A 19805-nucleotide genomic window follows, 5' to 3' on the forward strand; every position below is an offset into this window, starting at 1 on the left:
ACTTCACAAAAATGAACTCAGAGCTGAAACTTTTAGAGGAAAACCTGGAAGTAAATCTTCACACAAGAAAGTTTTGTGCATCAAATGACACCATTAAGAAAGTGAAAAGAGGAGTTCCCGTTGTGGCGCAGTGGTTAACGAATGGAACCATGAGGTTGCGGGTTCGGTCCCTGCCCTTGCTCAGTGGGTTAACGATCCGGCGTTGCCGTGAGCTGTGGTGTAGGTTGCAGACGCGGCTCGGATCACGCGTTGCTGTGGCTCTGGCGTAGGCTGGTGGCTACAGCTCCGATTCGACCCCTAGCCTGGGAACCTCCATATGCCGCGGGAGTGGCCCAAGAAATAGCAACAACAAGAAAAGACAAAAGACAAAAAAAAAGAAAGTGAAAAGAGGAGTTCCTGTTGTGGTGCAACAGAAATGAATCTTGACTAGTATTCATGAGGATGTGGGTTTGGTCCCTGGCCTTGCTCAGTGGGTTAAGGATCCAGCGTTGCTGTAGGCTGTGGTGTAGGTCAAAGACACGGCTCGGATCTGGTGTTGCTGTGGCTGTGGTGTAGGCTAGCAGCTGGAGTTCCAATGTGACCCCTAGCTTGGGAACTTCCATATGCCACAGGTGTGGCCCTAAAAAGAAAAAAAAAAGAGGAGTTCCATTGTGGCTCAGTGGTTAACGAATCTGACTAGGAACCATGAGGTTGCGGGTTCAATCCGTGGCCTTGCTCAATGGGTTAAGGAACCGGAGTTGCTGTGAGCTGTGGTGTAGGTTGCAGATGCAGCTCGGATCCAGCATTGCTGTGGCTCTGGTGTAGGCCGGCAGCTACAGCTCTGATTAGACCCCTGGCCTGGGAACCTCCATATGCCATGGGTGTGGCCCTAGAAAAGCCAAAAAAAGAAAAAAAGTGAAAAGAGGAGTGTCCTGAATGTCTAGCGGGTTAAGGATCTAGCATTGTCCCTGTAGTTGCTCAGGTCACTGCTGTGATGTGGGTTAGAAACTAGGAACTTCTACATACTGTGAGTGCAGCCCCACCCCCAAAAAAGGAAAGAAAACTACATGGGGTAGGATATTTGTAAATTACATCTAATAAAGGATTTGTGTCCAGGAGTTCCCTGTGGCTCACCAGGTTAGGAACCTGATATAGTGTCCATGAGGATGGAGGTTTGATCCCTGGCCTGACTCAGTAGGTTAAGGATCCAGCATTGCCGCAAGCTGCAGATATAGCTCGGATCCAGCACTGCTGTGACTGTGGCGTAGGCCTGCAGCCACAAGCTCTGATTTGGCCACTGGCCCAGGAACTTCCATGTGCCTCAGGTACGGCTATTGTGACCAGAATGTATAAAGAACTCTTCCAGGAGTTCCCGTTGTGGCGCAGTGGTTAACGAATCCGACTAGGAACCATGAGGTTGCGGGTTCGGTCCCTGCCCTTGCTCAGTGGGTTAACGATCCGGCGTTGCCGTGAGCTGTGGTGTAGGTCGCAGACGTGGCTGGGATCCCGCGCTGCTGTGGCTCTGGCGTAGGCCGGTGGCTACAGCTCCGATTCGACCCCTAGCCTGGGAACCTCCAATATGCCGAGGGAGCGGCCCAAAGAAATAGCAGAAAGGCAAAAAAAAGGCAAAAAGGCAAAAAAAAAAAAAACTCTTCCAACTCACTTATATGTACACAAATAACCCAGTTTAAAAATGGGCAAGATGTTTATATAGATATTTCACCAAGGGAGATATACAAATGATTAATAAGCACATGAAAAGGTATTTGACATCATTAGTCTTAAGGGAAATGCAAATTAAAACCAAAATGAGATACTACTTCACACAAAATAAGATGGCTTCAACAAAAAGACAGCAACAGATTGGCAAGCATATGGAGAAAGTGGAACTTCATTATCTTGCTGTTAGGAATGTAAAATGATATAACCATTTTAGAAAACACTTTCTCAACTTCTTAAAATATTAAACAGATCTGCCATATGACCCAGCAATTTCACTCCTAGATACCTACCCAAGAGAAATTAACACATATGTCCACACAGAGAATGCTCATAGTAGTATTGGTCATAGTAGAAAAAAAAAGAACCAATCCAAATATTTATCAACTGGTAAAAGGATAAACAAAATGTGGCAATGAAAAGGAACAAAGTTGTATGTGCTACAACATGGATGAACCTCAAAAAATTAAGTGAAAAAGCCAAACCAGAAGACAACTTATTGGAGTTCCTGTTGTGGCTCAGAGGGTTATGAACCTAACTAGTGTCCACGAGGATACGGGTTCAGTTCCTGGCCTTGCTCAGTGGGTTCAGGATCCGGGGTTGCTGTGAGCTGTGGTGTAGGTCACAGACAGCTTGGGTCCCGCGTTGCCCTGGCTGTGGTGTAGGCCAGCAGCTGCAGCTCCGATTTGACCTCTAGTCTGGGAACTTCCATATGCTGCAGGTGCGGCCCTAAAAAGAAAAAAATAAACATTAAAAGACAACTTACATGATTCTGTTTATATGAAAATTCAACAATTGGCAGCTCTATAGAGACAGAAAGTAGATTAGTGGTTTCCTGTGGCTGGGAGTAGGAAAAGACGTGACTGCTAATGGGCAGAAGAATTTTTTAGAGTGATGAAAATGTTCTAAATTTATGTCTGTAAATTTACTAAAAATCATTTAATTGTACAGTTAAAATGAGTGAATTTTATGGTATGTAAATTATATCTTGATAAAACTAAAACAGTTAACTAGACATAGGAGAAAACTCATCAAAGATATACATTAAAAATATATAGGACATTTTTAAATAGTGAAACTTTAGTTTTCTCTATAAAATCAGGAAGGAGAACATGCTTGTTATTACTACTACTGTTCACTATTTTTGGGGGGTGGAAGGAGGCAGAGTCCTAGTCGGTGCAGTAAAAGAAATGATTGGAATAAAGATTGGAACGGAAAAAATGAAACAGTATCATTCATAGATGACATGATTGTCTTTATCAGGAGCTGTCAAGCTGTTTCTGTGAAGAACTATGTAATAAATATTTTAAGCTTTGTTTTATTGTGTTTGAGCAGCCACAGATAATACATGAATGGGTATAGCTATGTTCCAACAAACTCTCTATATATATTCTGAGAGGATGCACGTTTGCTCCCTACCCTCACTCAGTGGGTTAAGGATCCAGAGTTGGAGTTTTCACTGTGACTCAACGGGATTGGCAGTGTCTCGGGAGCGCTGGGATGTGGGTTCGATCCCCAGCCTCGCATGGTGGGTTAAGCGTCCAGTGTTGCTGCAACTGCAGCTTAGGTTGAGACAGCAGCTCAGATCTGATCCCAGGCCCTGCCAATACCATATGCTGAGGGGCGGCCAAAAATGAGGAAAGAAAAAAGGATGCAGCATTGACGCCAGCTGCAGCATAGTTCAGTAGGTCACAAATACAACTCAGATCTCACATTTCCATGGCTGTGGCTAGGCCAGCAGCTGCAGCTCTGATTTGACCCCGAGTCTCAGAACTTCATATGCTGCAGGTGCAGCCGTAAAAAACAAAACTATCACTATCAGATTAAAAAAGACATTGTACGCTTGAAGCAGTGCATGTTGACTGAAGATTGCTACAGAAGTGACTTTTAAAGTACTGGTATTGGAGTTCCCGTCATGGCTCAGTGGTTAACGAACCCAACTAGTATCCATGAGGACGAGGGTTCGATCCCTGGCCTTACTCATTGGGTTAAGGATCCGGCGTTGACATGAGCTGTGGTGTAGGTCACAGATGCAGCTCAGATCCCGTATTGTTGTGGCTGTGGTGTGGGTTGATAGCTGTACCTCCAATTCGACCCCTAGGCTGGGAGCCTCCATGTGCCGTGGGTGCAGCCCTAAAAAGACAAAAAGACAAAAAAATTTTTAAAAAGTACAGGTATTATTCTGCTGCTTAATGTGGGTGATGAGTCACAGGTGTTCATTTTTCTTTTAACTCTGTTTTATGTTATTTTCTGTATGTATGATACAGTTCACAATTTTAAAGTTTGGGGGTTTTTTTGTTTTTGTTTTTTTGTCTTTTTGCCATTTCTTGGGTTGCTGCCATGGCAATATGGAGGTTCCCAGACTAGGGGTCAAATTGGAGCTGTAGCCACCGGCCTACACCACAGCCACAGCAATGTGGGATCCAAGTTGCATCTGCGACCTACACCTCAGCTCACGGCAATGCCAGATCCTTAACCCACTGAGCAAGGCCAGGGATCGAACCCACAACCTCACAGTTCCTAGTCGGATTCATTAACCACTGAGCCACAACAGGAACTCCAAGATAACTTTTAAAAAGGAAATAAAATGGAGAATGAAAATCATAGGCAAGGAATAACTATATATCCAAAAGACCAGGCAGATTTGAAATAGAGCCAAATAGAACTTAAAAAAAAAATACAGCTATTGAAATTTATAAACATAAATAGATTAGATATAGCTTTAAAAAATTAAGATAGATAATTGAAAAATTACCCAGAATGCAACATATAGAAATGGGGAGACCAAAAACATGAAAGAGCAGTTATGAGACAAGGAGAGTCAAATGGAAATGTCTCAAATATCTATTTGGAGCTCCAAAAGAATGGAGAAAATAGGTAAGAGGCAATATTGGAATAATGGGAATTATCCAGAATATATGAGTAGTATGAATCTTAACATTTAGAAAGTCAGGTGAATCCCAATAAAGATAAATAGAAAAATACAAATTTATATATATATCAGAGTAAAACTGCAGTACTCCAAAGACAAAGAGATCAGCCAAAGGAAAAAAAAATTATTCAAAGTAACAACTCGTTAGTAGACTTAAAAATAGCAACAGTAGAGACCAGAGCTCAGTGGAATATTATATTCAATATTCAGAAAGAACTATAACCCTGAAGTTATAGGCTCAGGTAAACCCTGGAGTTCCCTGGTGTTTCAGTGGGTTAAGGACCTGTGTTGTCACTGCTGCGACTCAGGTCGGATCGCTGGCGCCAGAACTTCTGCATGTCTCTGGCATGGCCAAATAAAATAAAATACAATTATAGGCTCAGCTAAACCTTTAATCAAAAAGTGAAATAGAGATTTTTAGAACAATAAAAAGTGAGAGTTTACATTAACATAGTCTTACTTAATACCTCAGAAAGAATAATCTTTAAAAAAAATGTTAGAGGTGAAAGAAGGAATGATAAGCAACAAAATTTCATGTGTATAAGTCTGAGTATACACTGACTGTAAATTCTAGTTTGAAGGGTAAAAAAAAATGAGTATTTCTGAATGCTTATATTTATGGTAACTCTAGGTTCTGTTGATTTCTTCTGTAGGTGTACAGAAGATGGGTGTCCACATAAGAAATTCTTTCACACACGTTTTCTTATGCGAATGAGACTAACACCAGATTGTTCCAAAATGTTGATCTCAACGTCCTCTGGATATCTCTTGATTTTGCATGATCTTGACTTAACCAAGTCTTTAGAGGTAGGCAGTTACCCCATTTTGAGAGCAAGAAGAACTACATCAAGTTCAGGTAAGCTTTCTTTTTTTGATTACAGAAAGAGTGTTCTAAAGAATATCAAACATGGGGATGATATATGTTTCTATTCTGAGAATGACAGCAGGAAGAAGGGAAGAAAATTAAAAGACATTCTTTGGAAAGCTCAGTGAGAGCTTTTTCCCCAAGGAAGTATAATTATCTGTATGTATTTCTGACATAGTATTGATTTGTGCCTCTCTATTACAGATGATCTAGAAGATTAACTAACCCTAAAAATACTTTTTTTAGCTCTCTGCTAGCCAGAAAATCTTTCATCAATATTTGTAAATCATCATCATTTCAAAAATTAGTGGCGGCCCAAGGTAGTGTCAATCTTTTTAAGTCCTTCTAGAGCCCAGAAGAGCTAATTAAATTATAGTCGGTATAGAGTTTTAATTTTAAGTCTCTATTGCATCCTAAACTCTCAGATGTCTAGACACAGGTAGCTAGTGCCATCTTATCTCATGACTCTTAAACATCCTCTTGCTAAAGCCCTGTTACTTTTCCTGCTGCCAGTTCCATTGGACCTAAGTGAAATTGAGGGCTCTAGAAAACTTACTGCATTATGTGATAGAGACTATATTTCATTTACCCTTAGGAAAAAGAGACCTGAAACAGGAACATATCCATCATTTATAATATTGTGTTTATGAACAAGAACCCAAAAGAAGAGACTTAAGCATTTGGAACACATAATGTTCATAAACTGCTGCTTATAATCAGCTTCAAATGGTTGGGATCTTTATGCTTGAGGCCACTTCCAGACGCCCCTTTGGGAATATGAGGCCCTCACTGTACTGAAGTTGCTAAAAGTAGAAATTAAAGTTTTATCACCTTGTTTGTAAGCAAGGGATTTCATAATTATTGCAAGTACAGTCCTTTCAATTTCAGAATTTTTTAGGTTAAACATTAATAATCAACTTTAGCTTAGTGAGAAGTCATTTAGAAGGTCTAGTAGGCATGTTTTGCTTAAAAACCAAGAAGGTTTTCTGTCTTCTAAGGGTAATTCCAATGCTTAATACCATCCAAAGAAATTAGTAAGTTCCCACAGAAGTGTGGAGCCACTAGAAAAGTGTGAAGTAGATATTGCTCTTTGGAGTAAAACATCAGACTGAAATGATGTTCATTTTATTTTTTCACAGATTTCAATGTTGAATTTGTATTACATTTCAAAGATAGCATTCACATAATTTCAGTAATGATGATAGAAGCTGTTGGTATGCTTTAAGAAGGATCTATTCATGCTCTCAGTAATAGGTCTGTTCTTTGGACCGTATTCTAACATTAAACAACAGGGTGTACAGCTCAGTTTTTATTCTTATTAAATTTTCTTGTTCCATTTCACTACAGAAACAATGGGAAACCAAAGATACTCCTATGTTTACTTATGTTTATTTGGTTTTTCATTTTTATTTCACTTTAGGAAGTCATTTATAAAAGGTTTTAGAAAGGGACTAGGCCTTAGCTACAATACTCCAAAGAGTTATCTTGCTCACCTCAGTCTTAGTTACAGGCCAGTTTTAGGTGGCTATGTACTTGCTGTGTTTCAGAGAACTTTAACAGTATGGTTCAAGTAGATGATTAAAAAGTTAAGAGACACTACCAGAGTTTTGCTAGGTTTATTGTCAGAACATTTTGTATTTTCAAGATCTTACCACTTCGTCAAGTTCATCTGGTCCTAGAGTTTCGGGTTCACCTTGTCATCATAGTGATTCTAATTCCTCTTCTGAGAAACACATGTCACGAGCCTCACAGAGAGAAGGTAGGTTAAAAGTTTGATTTTATAATCTTGCCATAACAGATTCTAAAAGAGCTTTCTTTGGTTTGGTTTTAATCCATAAAAATAAAAGCCTAGAGATGAGGCTATTCCTTGCCCCTCAGTCATTATTTTCAGAAAGCTAACCAGAGTGTCTAGGGTTAAATTATCTTGAGCTTGAATTTTTGTTGGAATTTGAATTTTGGTTTTATTTGCTGGGTTTAGTTTGGTCTAGTTTGGAGATGGAATAGTTGGGAAATGTAGACTCAAATCAAGGTTGTTATGGAAATTAAATGAGATTATGCATGAGACAGTGCTATATAAATATAAGGGGATGAGTTTATCAGGTGCTTGTGAAAGTCACCTGGTTCCAGCCCAGGAGGCTTTTGCTCTGCCATTTCCTTATCTCATCAATTCCTGGCAGCCTCAGAGGGGTTGTGGGAGAAAGCTACAATCTGGCCCTACTCTGCTTTTGTCATTTTTCCCCCCAGCCATTCTGGTGGAACTAGCTGCTTAATCTGTTCTTTCCACCCCCTAATAGAGATGCTTTCTACCTATGCAAATCTCACCCACTATCCTTCTCCATACTAATCCACATTTCGCCTTTGATTTGTAGCAGAAACATCTTTTTCCAATCTACCTGTTCTTGTCCTTCTACTTTGGCTATGGGAAATAAGCCAAGGTTCTTTTTTATTTTTAAAAGGGGCTAGGCCTAGATACAATACTCCAAAGAGCTATCTCACTCTTTCTATCTTTTTAGGGCCACACCCAAGGCATATGGAGATTCCCAGGCTAAGGGTCAAGTTGGAGCTGTAGTTGCTGTCTTACATCACAGCCACAGCAATGCCAGATCTGAGCCTGTGTCTGTGACCTACACCACAGCTTACGGCAACGCTGGATCCTTAACCCACTGAGCAAGGCCAGGGATCGAACCTGCGTCCTCATGGATGCTAGTCAGATTAGTTTCTGCTGAGCCACAACGGGAACTCTGCCAAGGTTCTTAATCATTGAGAAAAACCTTCATTGATTAATTAAACCATCCATCAGAAAAACTTAAGGTTAACTTGCTTGCTTGTTGCAGTGGTAAACCTAAACCCAAACTATACAGCAGTTTCATGCTATAGGGAGTTGGGAAATGGAGGTGAGATGATGTATGAGGCGTTTGGGCAGAGAGAGGAAGAAAATGGGGAATGTGAAGAGAAGGGGCTTATAGGCAAGGTTGCTCTGAATGTTGGAAATCCCAGGTCTTCATTCATCAAATATGTTAGTACCATAGTTTAGTAGATACAGTAGTTATATAGAGCAAAAGATTTCAAGCTCATTTCAGGATTCAAACTCTTATTTTCGACATGAAATCTGCTGTGGATTCCTAGGGATGCAGCACAAATAAAAGTGGCGTAACTGGTTCAAGTGAAATTAGGAGGTCCTTGACTCTCCAGTCTTCCCCACCCATCTCCACCTTGGGCCCCATAGGGTTCCCCCCTTTTGCCAGCTCTTGAGGAACCTCCAAGGAGCACAGCTCAAAAACCACTACTTACCTATGCAGAATAGGTATCTTTTGTGCTTTTGTTGTTTGTTGTTTTTTCCTTCCTGTTTTGGCTGCCCCGTGGCAGATAGAGTAGCTGAGCCAGGGATCAGATCCCAGCTGCACTTGCTTGACCTATGCTGCAGCCACGGCAATGCCAGATCCTCTAACCCACTGTGATAGGCTGGGGATTAAACCTGCATCCTGGCACTGAAGAGATGCTGCCAATCCCATTGCATCACAGTGGGAATTCCTGTTGTAGATTTTGAAAATTAATTCATGAAGTAGGGTTTTTTTCCCTCTAAAATTTTTATTCAAGTTCAGTCACAAGTGAAGTCATTATTTAGGTATAATTTGGTTGTAACAATGTAAGAACTTCACAAGTTTCTGTCAATGCTATAGTAATCTAATGAGAATTTTTTTTTAAAGATAACACATCTAAGATAAATAATTCACAGAGTGAGAGCTCATTATCTTTTTTTTTTTTTTTTTGGCCGCACCCATGGCGTGTGGATTTTTTGTGGGGCCAGGGATTGAACCTGCGCCACAACAGCAGCCTAAGCTGCTGCAGTGACAATGCCAGATCCCTAACCTTAGCCTTTGTTTTTTGTTTTGGCTGCACCTGTGGCAAGTTCCTAGGCCAGAGACTGAACCTGACAGAGGGAGCTCATTATCTTTAAAGCAATTCCTTCCACAGGCAAAGAAGTGTTGAAATGTTTCTTTTGATATTAAATTTCTAAGTTGCTTCCTTACAATGTTTGTGAACATGGTTCTCCACATATTTGAGGGATATGACGTTGTCCCATAATGACAGCGGCTCACTACGGCAGTCACAGCAGAGTACCAGGAATATGTAGGATTGGCAGTACCTCCCACCCCTTGATATGTCTGAGTTGTCTGACATGTCTGTGTGAGTTGTCCTCTCTTACTTCCAAAATTATAGGTTGATTTGTTGTTTATAGGACTGTCCTTTGGAACTGTAAGTCCTGTTGCTGTACACATAATAGCCTTTTATCTATATAAAGGCAGTCATGGCTTCCAGGTAGTTCCTTCTCTGGGCTAGAGAGAACCAGGTCCTCTGTGAGAGAATTGTTACCTTTAACTTTTCCAGATTCCTTTCATCTGACTTTGATTCTTACTTAAATAAAGAGCTTTCTGAGATGTTGATCCAAATCAAAAGAACTCTGAGTAGCTTTAACGCCTTAGCTTTGGGTCACTGGTGATTCCTGCTGCAAGAAGTTGAATGCTTTAGTTCTAGTCATACGTTTACCCTTATCCCCACCTTAAAGAGCACACCCCGTGCATTAAGGGGCACCATGGTTTTTTACATGTGGTAGCATAAGGGGCAGGCGAAGGAATAAAGGCATAGGGGTGGCTGTCAGAAGTCAAAGCTTTCATGAGCTGCCTTAGTCCTCTGATAAGAAAATTTATGAGCTGGAATTTGTATTAAGTATTTTTTTATTGAAGTATAGTTGATTTACAATGTTGTGCCAATTCTGCTGTACACCAAAGTGAATATATATTTTGTTTTATATATATATATATAAACATATATATATAATGTTATATTTTGTTATATTATCTTCCATCATGGTCTCTCCCATCCCCAGAGATTGAATATAGTTCCCTGTGCTATTCACATCCTAATTTTTTTGTATCTCAGGAGTTTCACCAAGAAATAGTCTTGAAGTGTTAACCCCTGAAGTTCCTGGTGAGAGAGACCGTGGAAATTGTATCACATCCTTACAGTTGCACCCAAAAGGCTGGGCCACTCTTCTTCGGTGCTCAAGCAACACGGATGATCAGGAGGTACGGGTCACAGCACTCCACCTGCAATGGGGCTGACTGAACAAATTGCCATTGCCATGTGTGCTCATGGTGCCTTCCTCCCTTGAAAACCCTTCTTCCTCCTCTCTGGCCTGAGTGTGGCAAATGGGCAAGTACTTTAAAGTAGCCATCAGGAGTTCCCATCATGGCTTAACAGTTAGCAAACCCAACTAGCATCCATGAGGACGCGGGTTCGATCCCTGGCCTTGCTCAGTGGGTTAAGGATCCGGTGTTGCCATGAGCTGTGGTGTAGGTTGCGTTGGTGTGGCTGTGGCATAGGCTGGTAGCCACAGCTCTGAGTGGACCCCTAGCCTGGGAACCTCCATATGCCGCAGATGGGGCAAGAAAGAAAGAAGGAAGGAAGGAGAGAGAGGGAGAGCGAGAAAGAGGAAGAAAGTAGTCATCAGCTCAGACTGAGCCCAGTTTCTTAATTCTTGCCTCCTTCATTTCATTGTAAAAAACCTCTTATAAACATAGGACTGAGCTAAGCTGGCCAAATGGGAGGTTTAGCTAAGCCAATTGAGTATTATGATTTCCTCCGTTTAAAAACCAGGGAGAGCTTTGGGAAAGGAAGGGACTAAACTGATGAATGGGGGAAAGGTCTTATATAACCTTGGGATTCTCCTTACTCTAGAAAGCAGGGGTCTTCAATGGTTCTCACTAGTCTAGAAGCCACAACTAACAGAAGAAGAGAAGAATCTTTAAAGTATGTAGGAGGAAAGGTACTATAGGGCTTGGATGTCTTAACCCTAGAATATCAAAACTGTTGTTACTCTGGGGGGTTCCCTTGTAGCCCAATGGTTTAACTCTCTGGCATGTTACTACAGCGGCCCAGGTTGCTGCAGCCCAGGAATTTTTGTAGGCTGCAGGCGCAGCCAAAAAAAAATTAAAAAATTATTTTTGCACTCAGAAAAGGAAATTTTTACTACAGAAATCACAGTGGCCTCAGGGAATAAAAGGTTTTAAAGTGTCACAGTACAGCATAACCTTGATATGAATAAAGACTGTACAGGTCTATAATTATTGTTAGTTGCGGGAGGGGTAGCATTCATCTGAATGATTTCTTGCAACACTTCTATAACTCTGGCATTCTTTTGAGCTTTTTTTTTTAATTATCTGTAGCACTAGGGCTCTATAACTTTGTTTTTGGTTTAATTGAAATATAGTTGCTGTAAAATATGTAAGTTACAGGTGAAAATATAGTTATACACAATTTTTAAAGGTTATACTCCATTTATGGGGCTTTATAACTTTTTTTGTGTGTCTTTTTGTCTTTTCTAGGGCCATTCCTGCGGCATATGGAGATTCCCAGGCTAGAGGTCAAATCAGAGCTGTAGCCACAGGCCTACGCCACAGCCACAGCAACTCAGGATCTGAGCCGCATCTTCGACCTACACCACAGCTCATGGCAACACCAGATCCTTAACCCACTGAGCAAGGCCAGGGATCAAACCCGAAACTTCATGATTCCTAGTCGGATTCTAACCACTGCGCCACCACGAGAACTCCATAACTCTCTTTTCTTTTCCCCTAGTGGACTTGTGTCTATGAATTCCAAGAAGGAGCTCCTGTGCGACCCGTCTCACCTCGTTGTTCTCTACGACTGACTCATTACATTGAGGAAGCCAATGTAGGCAGGGGTTATATCAAAGAACTTTGCTTCAGCCCTGACGGGCGAATGATTTCTTCCCCACACGGCTACGGGATTCGCTTGTTAGGATTTGACAAACAGTGCAGTGAACTGATTGACTGTTTGCCCAAAGAAGCCAGTCCCCTGCGGGTGATCCGTTCTTTGTACTCTCATAATGATGTGGTACTGACGACAAAGTTCTCTCCAACACATTGCCAGATCGCCTCCGGGTGCCTTAGTGGACGGGTTTCTCTGTATCAGCCAAAGTTTTAGGCACAGCTTACATCAACTAAGGAACTTTTCTGGTGTTTGACTTATGTATTACTTCAATTTAGGTGAAGTATTTTCTTTTTAGAAGATCTTAAAAGTTTTGGTCAAGATCCTGGTTCTTACGGGTCCACAAACACACCTGTGACCTGAGTACTTGGTTGTCCAGCATCATGCGGGCATCGCCAAATTAGACTCGAGGCAGCACCATCTTTTGCAGCATTCCTCTGCTCCTGCTGATCTGTGCCACTGAACTCCAGTTCTCCTGGTTATTTTGCATGGTAGCTCTTGTCAATTTTCTTTCAATTCTGTTTTGTTTTTTGATTTTGGTGTGAATTTTGTGGACATTTGGCAGGAGTTTTGGCTGGATTAGGAGAAACTCATAACACTAGTATTGAATAAAACCCAGAAGTTTGATATTGGCATACTAGTTGTTGAAAAGAAATTTCACCTTCACTTGCCAGTATACTTGGCCTGTTAAAGTTGCTATTACATTTCTCTGTAATGAGCACAGATAATGGCATTATTCTTATAACTCTTACAGTCTTGCAGCAAAATGTCTTTTAAGCTTCCTGTTAAAATTATATGTATTTTTTCACCATGAGAGAGATTTTGTTGTGAGATTCTAAGGAAAAAAAAAATTATCAACTCCCTTTGTAATTTACTTGTATGAATTTTTAAATTTCTAGCATGTGTCTAGCAGGTATTTTGTTCCTGTCAACAGCATTAGAAAGGAAAAGAGGAGAAGGAATGGGCTTTGGTCATTTCTATTGTAGAGAAGAGGATTTATTTATGAGATGAGTACACTATATGACTACAGAGTGTTGAGAACGCTGTGGCTTAGATTTTCTCTTTCCTCCGCCAGATCATTTGAATCACACAAATGATGGCTCGGGGAGAATTGTGAGTAAAGAGGTTGTGTTTTTCTTATCTTCCTTTCTTGAGCTCTGCTCTTACCACTAATGAGGGGAAAACTGCAGTTGTCTTCAAGCTGTTGTCATAACTATGGCGGTCAGTGACTTGGGTGTCAAGACCAAGACCATCTGTTGTGTTTTGTTATGGAACACAGCAAGTCAAAAGCACCAGGCAGGGGTCAAGCACAAAGCTGACTGCTCTGCTGAAGTAAGCAGCTTTTTTCTAGTCTCTTCCCCTTTGAATGGTATTGTCCTCAGAAGAGATTTACCAGCAGCTGGAGTAGTTCAAGCCACATGCTAGCTTTTTCCCTCTTGGATCACATTCTCTTAGGCCAGTGGTTCTCAAACATTAGGGTGCATTATAATCATTGAGGAGCTTGTGAAAAATACAGAAACCTAACCCTCACCTTAGGAGGTTCTTACTCAGCCAGAGAGGACAGGAATCTGTATTTTTACAGGAACCCCAAGAAATCTTTATTCAGGTGGTTCCTGGATCACAGCTTGAAACATCCTACCTTAAACATCAGTAAATACTTCTTTACCCATTAGGTGCTTATTAATGTAACTCCCAGAAGGTATTTTGATTATTTAAAAAATGAGCAAATGAAAGCAATTTTAGAGGTAGAAATTAACTTAAAATGGACTAAACTTCATATTTGATGAATTAGAAGTTAAATGACTTTACCTAAGGTCATCCTGCAAAATTAGAGGCAGAGCCAGGACTTGAATTCAAGTCTCTTAATTACTTGCTCAGGGCAATTTCTACTGTATTGTGCAGGGTGTTAAAACAATGATTTATGAACAGTTTATTTTGTCTTTAGGTTGTATTATTGTGAATACCCTTATACTAGCCAATAGATTGAAAAAGGAAGGCATGGGGGTATCAATGCTGAGAATTCCAGCCATAAGAACATAGTTTAAATCTTATAAAAATATTTAAGCAACCCAAATACATGAATAAAAATGACATTTTTTATAGGACTTGCCAGACAGCCATTCACACATGTATATACATCTCACTTTGATAATGCTGGCTCTAGGACAGATTTAAAAAATTAGATCATCTTACAATGGATGTTAAAGAAAAACTGGAAATTTTTTAGTCATCAAAAAAATTACCACAGTGAAAACACACAGGTTTGCTGTGAACGTCTAAGAAAAAAACACCTATTATAAAGAAAAAGTTTTTGAGACAAACACAACGTTGACATTGAAAATAAGCTATTAAGTACAATGGTAGTATTGATAATCAAAAGAAGGTTCCATACATACATCTCCTTTGGAGAGATCCATGTCAGATGCTGGACCCAAAGGTTGCCTAACTCTAAATTTCACTCCATGATTCTTTAACCACTATAGATAGAATGCCTATCATGTGTCAAATAATTTACTACTTAATCCTCACAAAAACTACAAGGTAAGTGGCATGGGCACCAGTTTACTTTAGAGGAAATGGAGGATCAAAAAGGTTAAGTGATTTAAGCCACAGAGCTGGCATGGGGTGGCAGCATTGGGCTTTAGAACCAGGTCTGTTTGAGTGCCAAGCCTATGCTTGCTACTCCACCATTTTGCCCTTTAGTTTGTAAAGGCTGGCAAACTGGCCTGTTAATTTATCTGTTTAACATCCTCTGGAGGTGCTTTATGACAGAGCTGGCTTATCTTCCCCACTGTATAAAGGAACATTTACAAGATTGACAATTTCTCTTAGAATTAATGCCATAAACTGCAGGGCATACAGACAGTCCACTCCTAACTAAAAATCCTCAAGCAGGATAAATAGTCTCATATGAAAACAGCAAATTCACATCCAGCAAACTCAACAAAACCTTTGTCCTCTTTGAGTTTTGGTCTTGAGCAAAAAGTCCGGGGATATCGATCAAGGAATTCAAGGGCATCAGGAATGTTATATACTATTGGAGGAAATGACATTTAAAATTTCAAAATCCCATTTCACTTAAAGTACAAAATCTAATCTGGTGTGTTTAACTTTTAGTCATTTTTATTCATGATAATTGATAAATGTATTATAATTGATAATTGTTGGTAAGTATAGTACAAAGTATACTTCTATCTTAAAAATCTTTCTGCACAATAGTATAGTTACGGCAAAGCTATGTTGAATGAGTTTAGGAACCTCAAATATACAATAGTGCCCTATTTTCAATTGTGAAAATGAAGTGGCTGATGCAGAAGAGACCTCTATTTTAATCTTTTGCAATTGGGTGTGGTCTTCTTTTCTCAAGCCTAAAGAACATGTATGTTTTGTTATTTCTCCTTGTTACATCCCTGAGAAGAGGCTCTACCAAAAATCTTAAAGAACAGACACAGAAAGGTCAATCACATGTTCCCCACTCGTAGGTCTAGACCCAGGATCATATTCTGTCACTGTTAAGGCTTTTTCCTTAGAAAGTGCAATATAGGAAAACACTTTGAGAATCTTTTTGAAGCCTGGTGTTCCCCATTATTATTAGAATCTATGGTATTGCCATCCATAAGTATCTGTTAAGCTTGTGTTTAGTAAGAGAAATAGTGTGATAACTTACTGCGGACAATCATCCACATAATGACCAGCTGACCCTGAGCGCTATGAAAATTCACTCAGTGACACTCTGTGTTGGTCATGAGAGAAAACATATATATTAATTTTGGGATAATTAATGCATATCTCAAGTGCCAAAATATAAAACTTGTAATTATTTTTGATGCAAATCTTTCAGATATGTTAGTATACCTACCTGCCTTCTTAAACAGCATGCTCAGTACAATTTGTTTCTTCATGTTGAAAAGTAAAAGTTATATCCATTGTGTTGTTACCAATATCCAGTGAGCTCTGATGTATGTAAAATACTTCACAAAATGTAAAGGGCTATAACAAATATGAGTTAAGATCAATTATTATAAAGTGATTCCCTCAGCCCTGAGGTGTATATATATTTGCCTCAGATTCCTGGTGTGGTTTTTTTCTTTCTAATTTAAAAAAATTTGTATCTGCTAAGCAGTTTGTTTTGCTTGAGTGGTCTCCTACCACACTATCAATATGCCTGTCTCTCACAGGCTCCCTACTTCCTTCTAATGTGCCGTTTTCATCTGTTAGGAGCTGGGACATGAGATAGCAAGTCTGCTTAGTGTCTTAGGACGTGTCTGAGCTCTGGGAGCCATCTATGAGACAGCTCTCTTCATTGCTCACCACTTTCCTGACAGGTTCACAATAATTCTATAGATAATAGAAGTTCTCAGTTAAAGCCCAAGTTAGTGATTATCTCAGTTGCCACTAAGTAAAATAGTACAAGCTAAGGATGCTGCTAGATTAAGGAAGAGCAATGCACCAAAGTACAGGGAAGCAAAAACAGACTGTATTTGCACAAGGGTCTTTCGTGCTTTTAAGAAAAAAGAAGAGTGCAGAGGGAAAAGGACAATGAAAATCCAGATAGACTTAAGGGTATCTATCTTTGATGCCATTAAACTTTGTCAATAACCATAAAAATATACACTTAAATTATCACACATGATACAAAGACACAGTTTAGTCTTAGTACAGAATAAGATATTACTTAAATTTATAAACATAATTCTTAAGAATTTCTCCCATTCAAATTATAATGGAAATTATTATCAAAAGGAAAGTCTCAAATTTACCTGTATGCTGCTTTTTTAGCTATAATGAATTAGTGATAGAAAAATGGGTTTTAGCAAAAGCTCCAGGGAGTAAATCTCAAATGCATACATCTCCTCTATTATATATAAATGTCACTATAAATGAAAATGCCAGAGATAATTTTTAAAATTTAAATCTGGTCCAAAGTATTTAAAATAGACTTTTCAGCTTTCCTAAGTTTTTTCATTTAGAATTCATGGTTTTTACATTACTGGTTGAATATGTGAATTTTCTTGTAAAATGCACTGCATCTTCCATTTCCAAACCCTGCTTTCTGATCAATTTTAGATTCACATTTTCAGGAAATTTGGAGTGTTTCAGAAAAAAATACTAGACACCACAAAGTTTTCTCACCAGATTCTGAGGTGCTGTATATTCTTATTATGCTAGACTGTAAGCCCCTTGAGGGCAGGAACTGTCTTATTTATTCTATTCCCAGTGCCCAGCAGGATCAATAAATTTTTCTTGAATGAATCAAATGTATCTTCACTCTATGTGGCCTCGAGTTCCTATGAAGGCAGAATGTGGTAAAATTATTCGGTACTAAAGGGATCTACCATTTATTATAATGAACCATACATCGGAAAAACTATTTCTCATTGATTTGGAAAACTGCAAGGCTCAGTTTTCATTCAACAAACATGTGAACCTCTACTATATATATAGTCCAGTACTGGAGCTCAAGCAACAAAGGTAACTAAGGTTGTGATGTTCCGTAACTGCAGTTGAGATAGACTTATACGCAGGGTTGGCTTCATGGGTATGTTGATAGGCCCTGTACGGAGAAAAACCCCAGGCTTGGTTTAATGCTCTGCTGAAGCCATCTTGAAGTTCTTAATTTTTTGAACAAGGAGCCCACATTTTTATTTTGCACTGGGCTTACAAATTATGTACCTGGTCCTCTTTGAATATTATCATTTCAAAATGATGGAAACAATAAGCATAGTATTTTTTAATCTACCTTCTAGTAAAGATATTCACAGTCATTGAATACTAGTGAACGATTTAGTAAAATAACTTCTAAAATCTAAAACCAAAACGAGTTCCCGTCGTGGCGTGGTGGTTAACGAATCCGACTAGGAACCATGAGGTTGCGGGTTCAGTCCCTGCCCTTGCTCAGTGGGTTAACGATCCGGCGTTGCCATGAGCTGTGGTGTAGGTTGCAGACGCGGCTAGGATCCCACGTTGCTGTGGCTCTGGCCTAGGCCGTAGGCCAGTGGCTGCAGCTCCCATTCAACCCCTAGCCTGGGAACCTCCATATGCCGCGGGAGCGGCCCAAGAAATAGCAAAAAAAATAAATAAAACCAAACCTACCTCCCTCCCACAAAGTTTTTAACAGAGCAAAAGTCCTTTATTTCAGAATGAGAAAAGCTTTCTAAAAATGTAATTGGCTTTTACTCTTTCAGTTGAGGTTTCAAATGGATAGTAGAATTGTAGGTGAATTTATTTTATCTACATACAATTTTAAGGTTTTAATAAACCTTTTATTAATATATGCACTGAATATTTTAAGTCTAACTCATAATGTGCTTTTAAAAAATAAATGACACTTTAGTAGTTCCCGTTGTGGCGCAGTGGTTGGTGAATCCAACTAGGAACCATGAGGTTGTAGGTTCGATCCTTGGCCTTGCTCAGTGGGTTAAGGACCCAGCGTTGCCATGAGCTGTGGCGAAGTTTGCAGACACAGCTCTGATCCTGCGTTGCTGTGGCTCTGGCGTAGGCCGGCAGCTAAAGCTCCGATTCGACCCCTAGCCTGGGAACCTCCATATGCCGCAGAAGCAGCCCTAAAAAAGGCAAAAAAAATAAATGCCACTTTGAAAGATTTGACACACTTTGTGTGATTAACGTATTTTAAAGGTTGGTGGCAAACGTGCGTTTAGCAGTAGTTTGAAATTTTGTTTAAATTATGTAGGTGTTCATTTTTAGACCAGAATTAAGCATAAGGCAGTGACAGATGCAGTGGCTTGGTGAGTCTTCCTAGTGATATTCCAAACTTCTTCAATCATGTAACTCTTAATAGGAAAAATACACTCTAAATGTTATTTATAAATTATATACATGTTATTGCACTGATCCATTATGTACAGTGTTTTATAAAACATGTACAAAGAGAAAATTTTTAAAAGTTTTTTTTTTTTTAATCAAATTCTACATTACCTCCTGCACTTTCAGGCTTCACTTTATCCTTCCAGTGGTACATGTACACTTAATTTTGTAATGGCTGCTGTTCTAAAACACAGAATTAGCATTTTACCCTTGAAAACACATTTACCAAGATCTGAACCATTCACATCTCTTCATTAATGTTCTGGCCATTTACAAGTTTGTTATGAATCATGTATAGTTTTATAAATTGGTTATTTATCCAATGAAGATTATTCACACCAGTAGGAAGTACAGTTGATAAATTTTTGCCAAGCTATATAGTGATTAATTCTCATAAATTTAGAACATGCTTTTATTCACACTGTTCCTTAGAATGACATTTTTTTTTTTTTTCCCACTGTACAACAAGGGGGTCAGGTTATCCTTACATGTATACATTACAATTACATTTTTCCCCCAGCCTTTCTTCTGTTGCAGCATGAGTATCTAGACAAAGTTCTCAATGCTATTCAGCAGGATCTCCTTGTAAATCTATTCTAAGTTGTGAGAATGACATTTTCTTGTATTATTTAACAGTGTGATTGATGGTTCATTTTGCCATACAATTTTAAATTTACTAGAAAAATGATAATC

General features: G+C 39.4%; 1 protein-coding gene across 1 annotated transcript in view; it reads left to right on the forward strand.

Annotated features, from left to right (window-relative positions):
• The window catches only part of DCAF10 (DDB1 and CUL4 associated factor 10), a 65678-nt gene extending 48138 nt beyond the window's left edge, over positions 1 to 17540 (forward strand). The window contains exons 4-7 of the mRNA XM_047767965.1: positions 5284 to 5486; positions 7141 to 7254; positions 10437 to 10582; positions 12135 to 17540. Of these exons, the coding sequence (XP_047623921.1) occupies positions 5284 to 5486; positions 7141 to 7254; positions 10437 to 10582; positions 12135 to 12503 (832 nt within the window). The 3' untranslated portion in view covers positions 12504 to 17540. The remainder of the gene's footprint in view (positions 1 to 5283; positions 5487 to 7140; positions 7255 to 10436; positions 10583 to 12134) is intronic.
• Positions 17541 to 19805: the final 2265 nt, after the last annotated feature.

Source organism: Phacochoerus africanus, chromosome 2, assembly GCF_016906955.1.
Source record: "Phacochoerus africanus isolate WHEZ1 chromosome 2, ROS_Pafr_v1, whole genome shotgun sequence".
In the NCBI taxonomy this organism is placed as follows: Eukaryota; Metazoa; Chordata; class Mammalia; order Artiodactyla; family Suidae; genus Phacochoerus; species Phacochoerus africanus.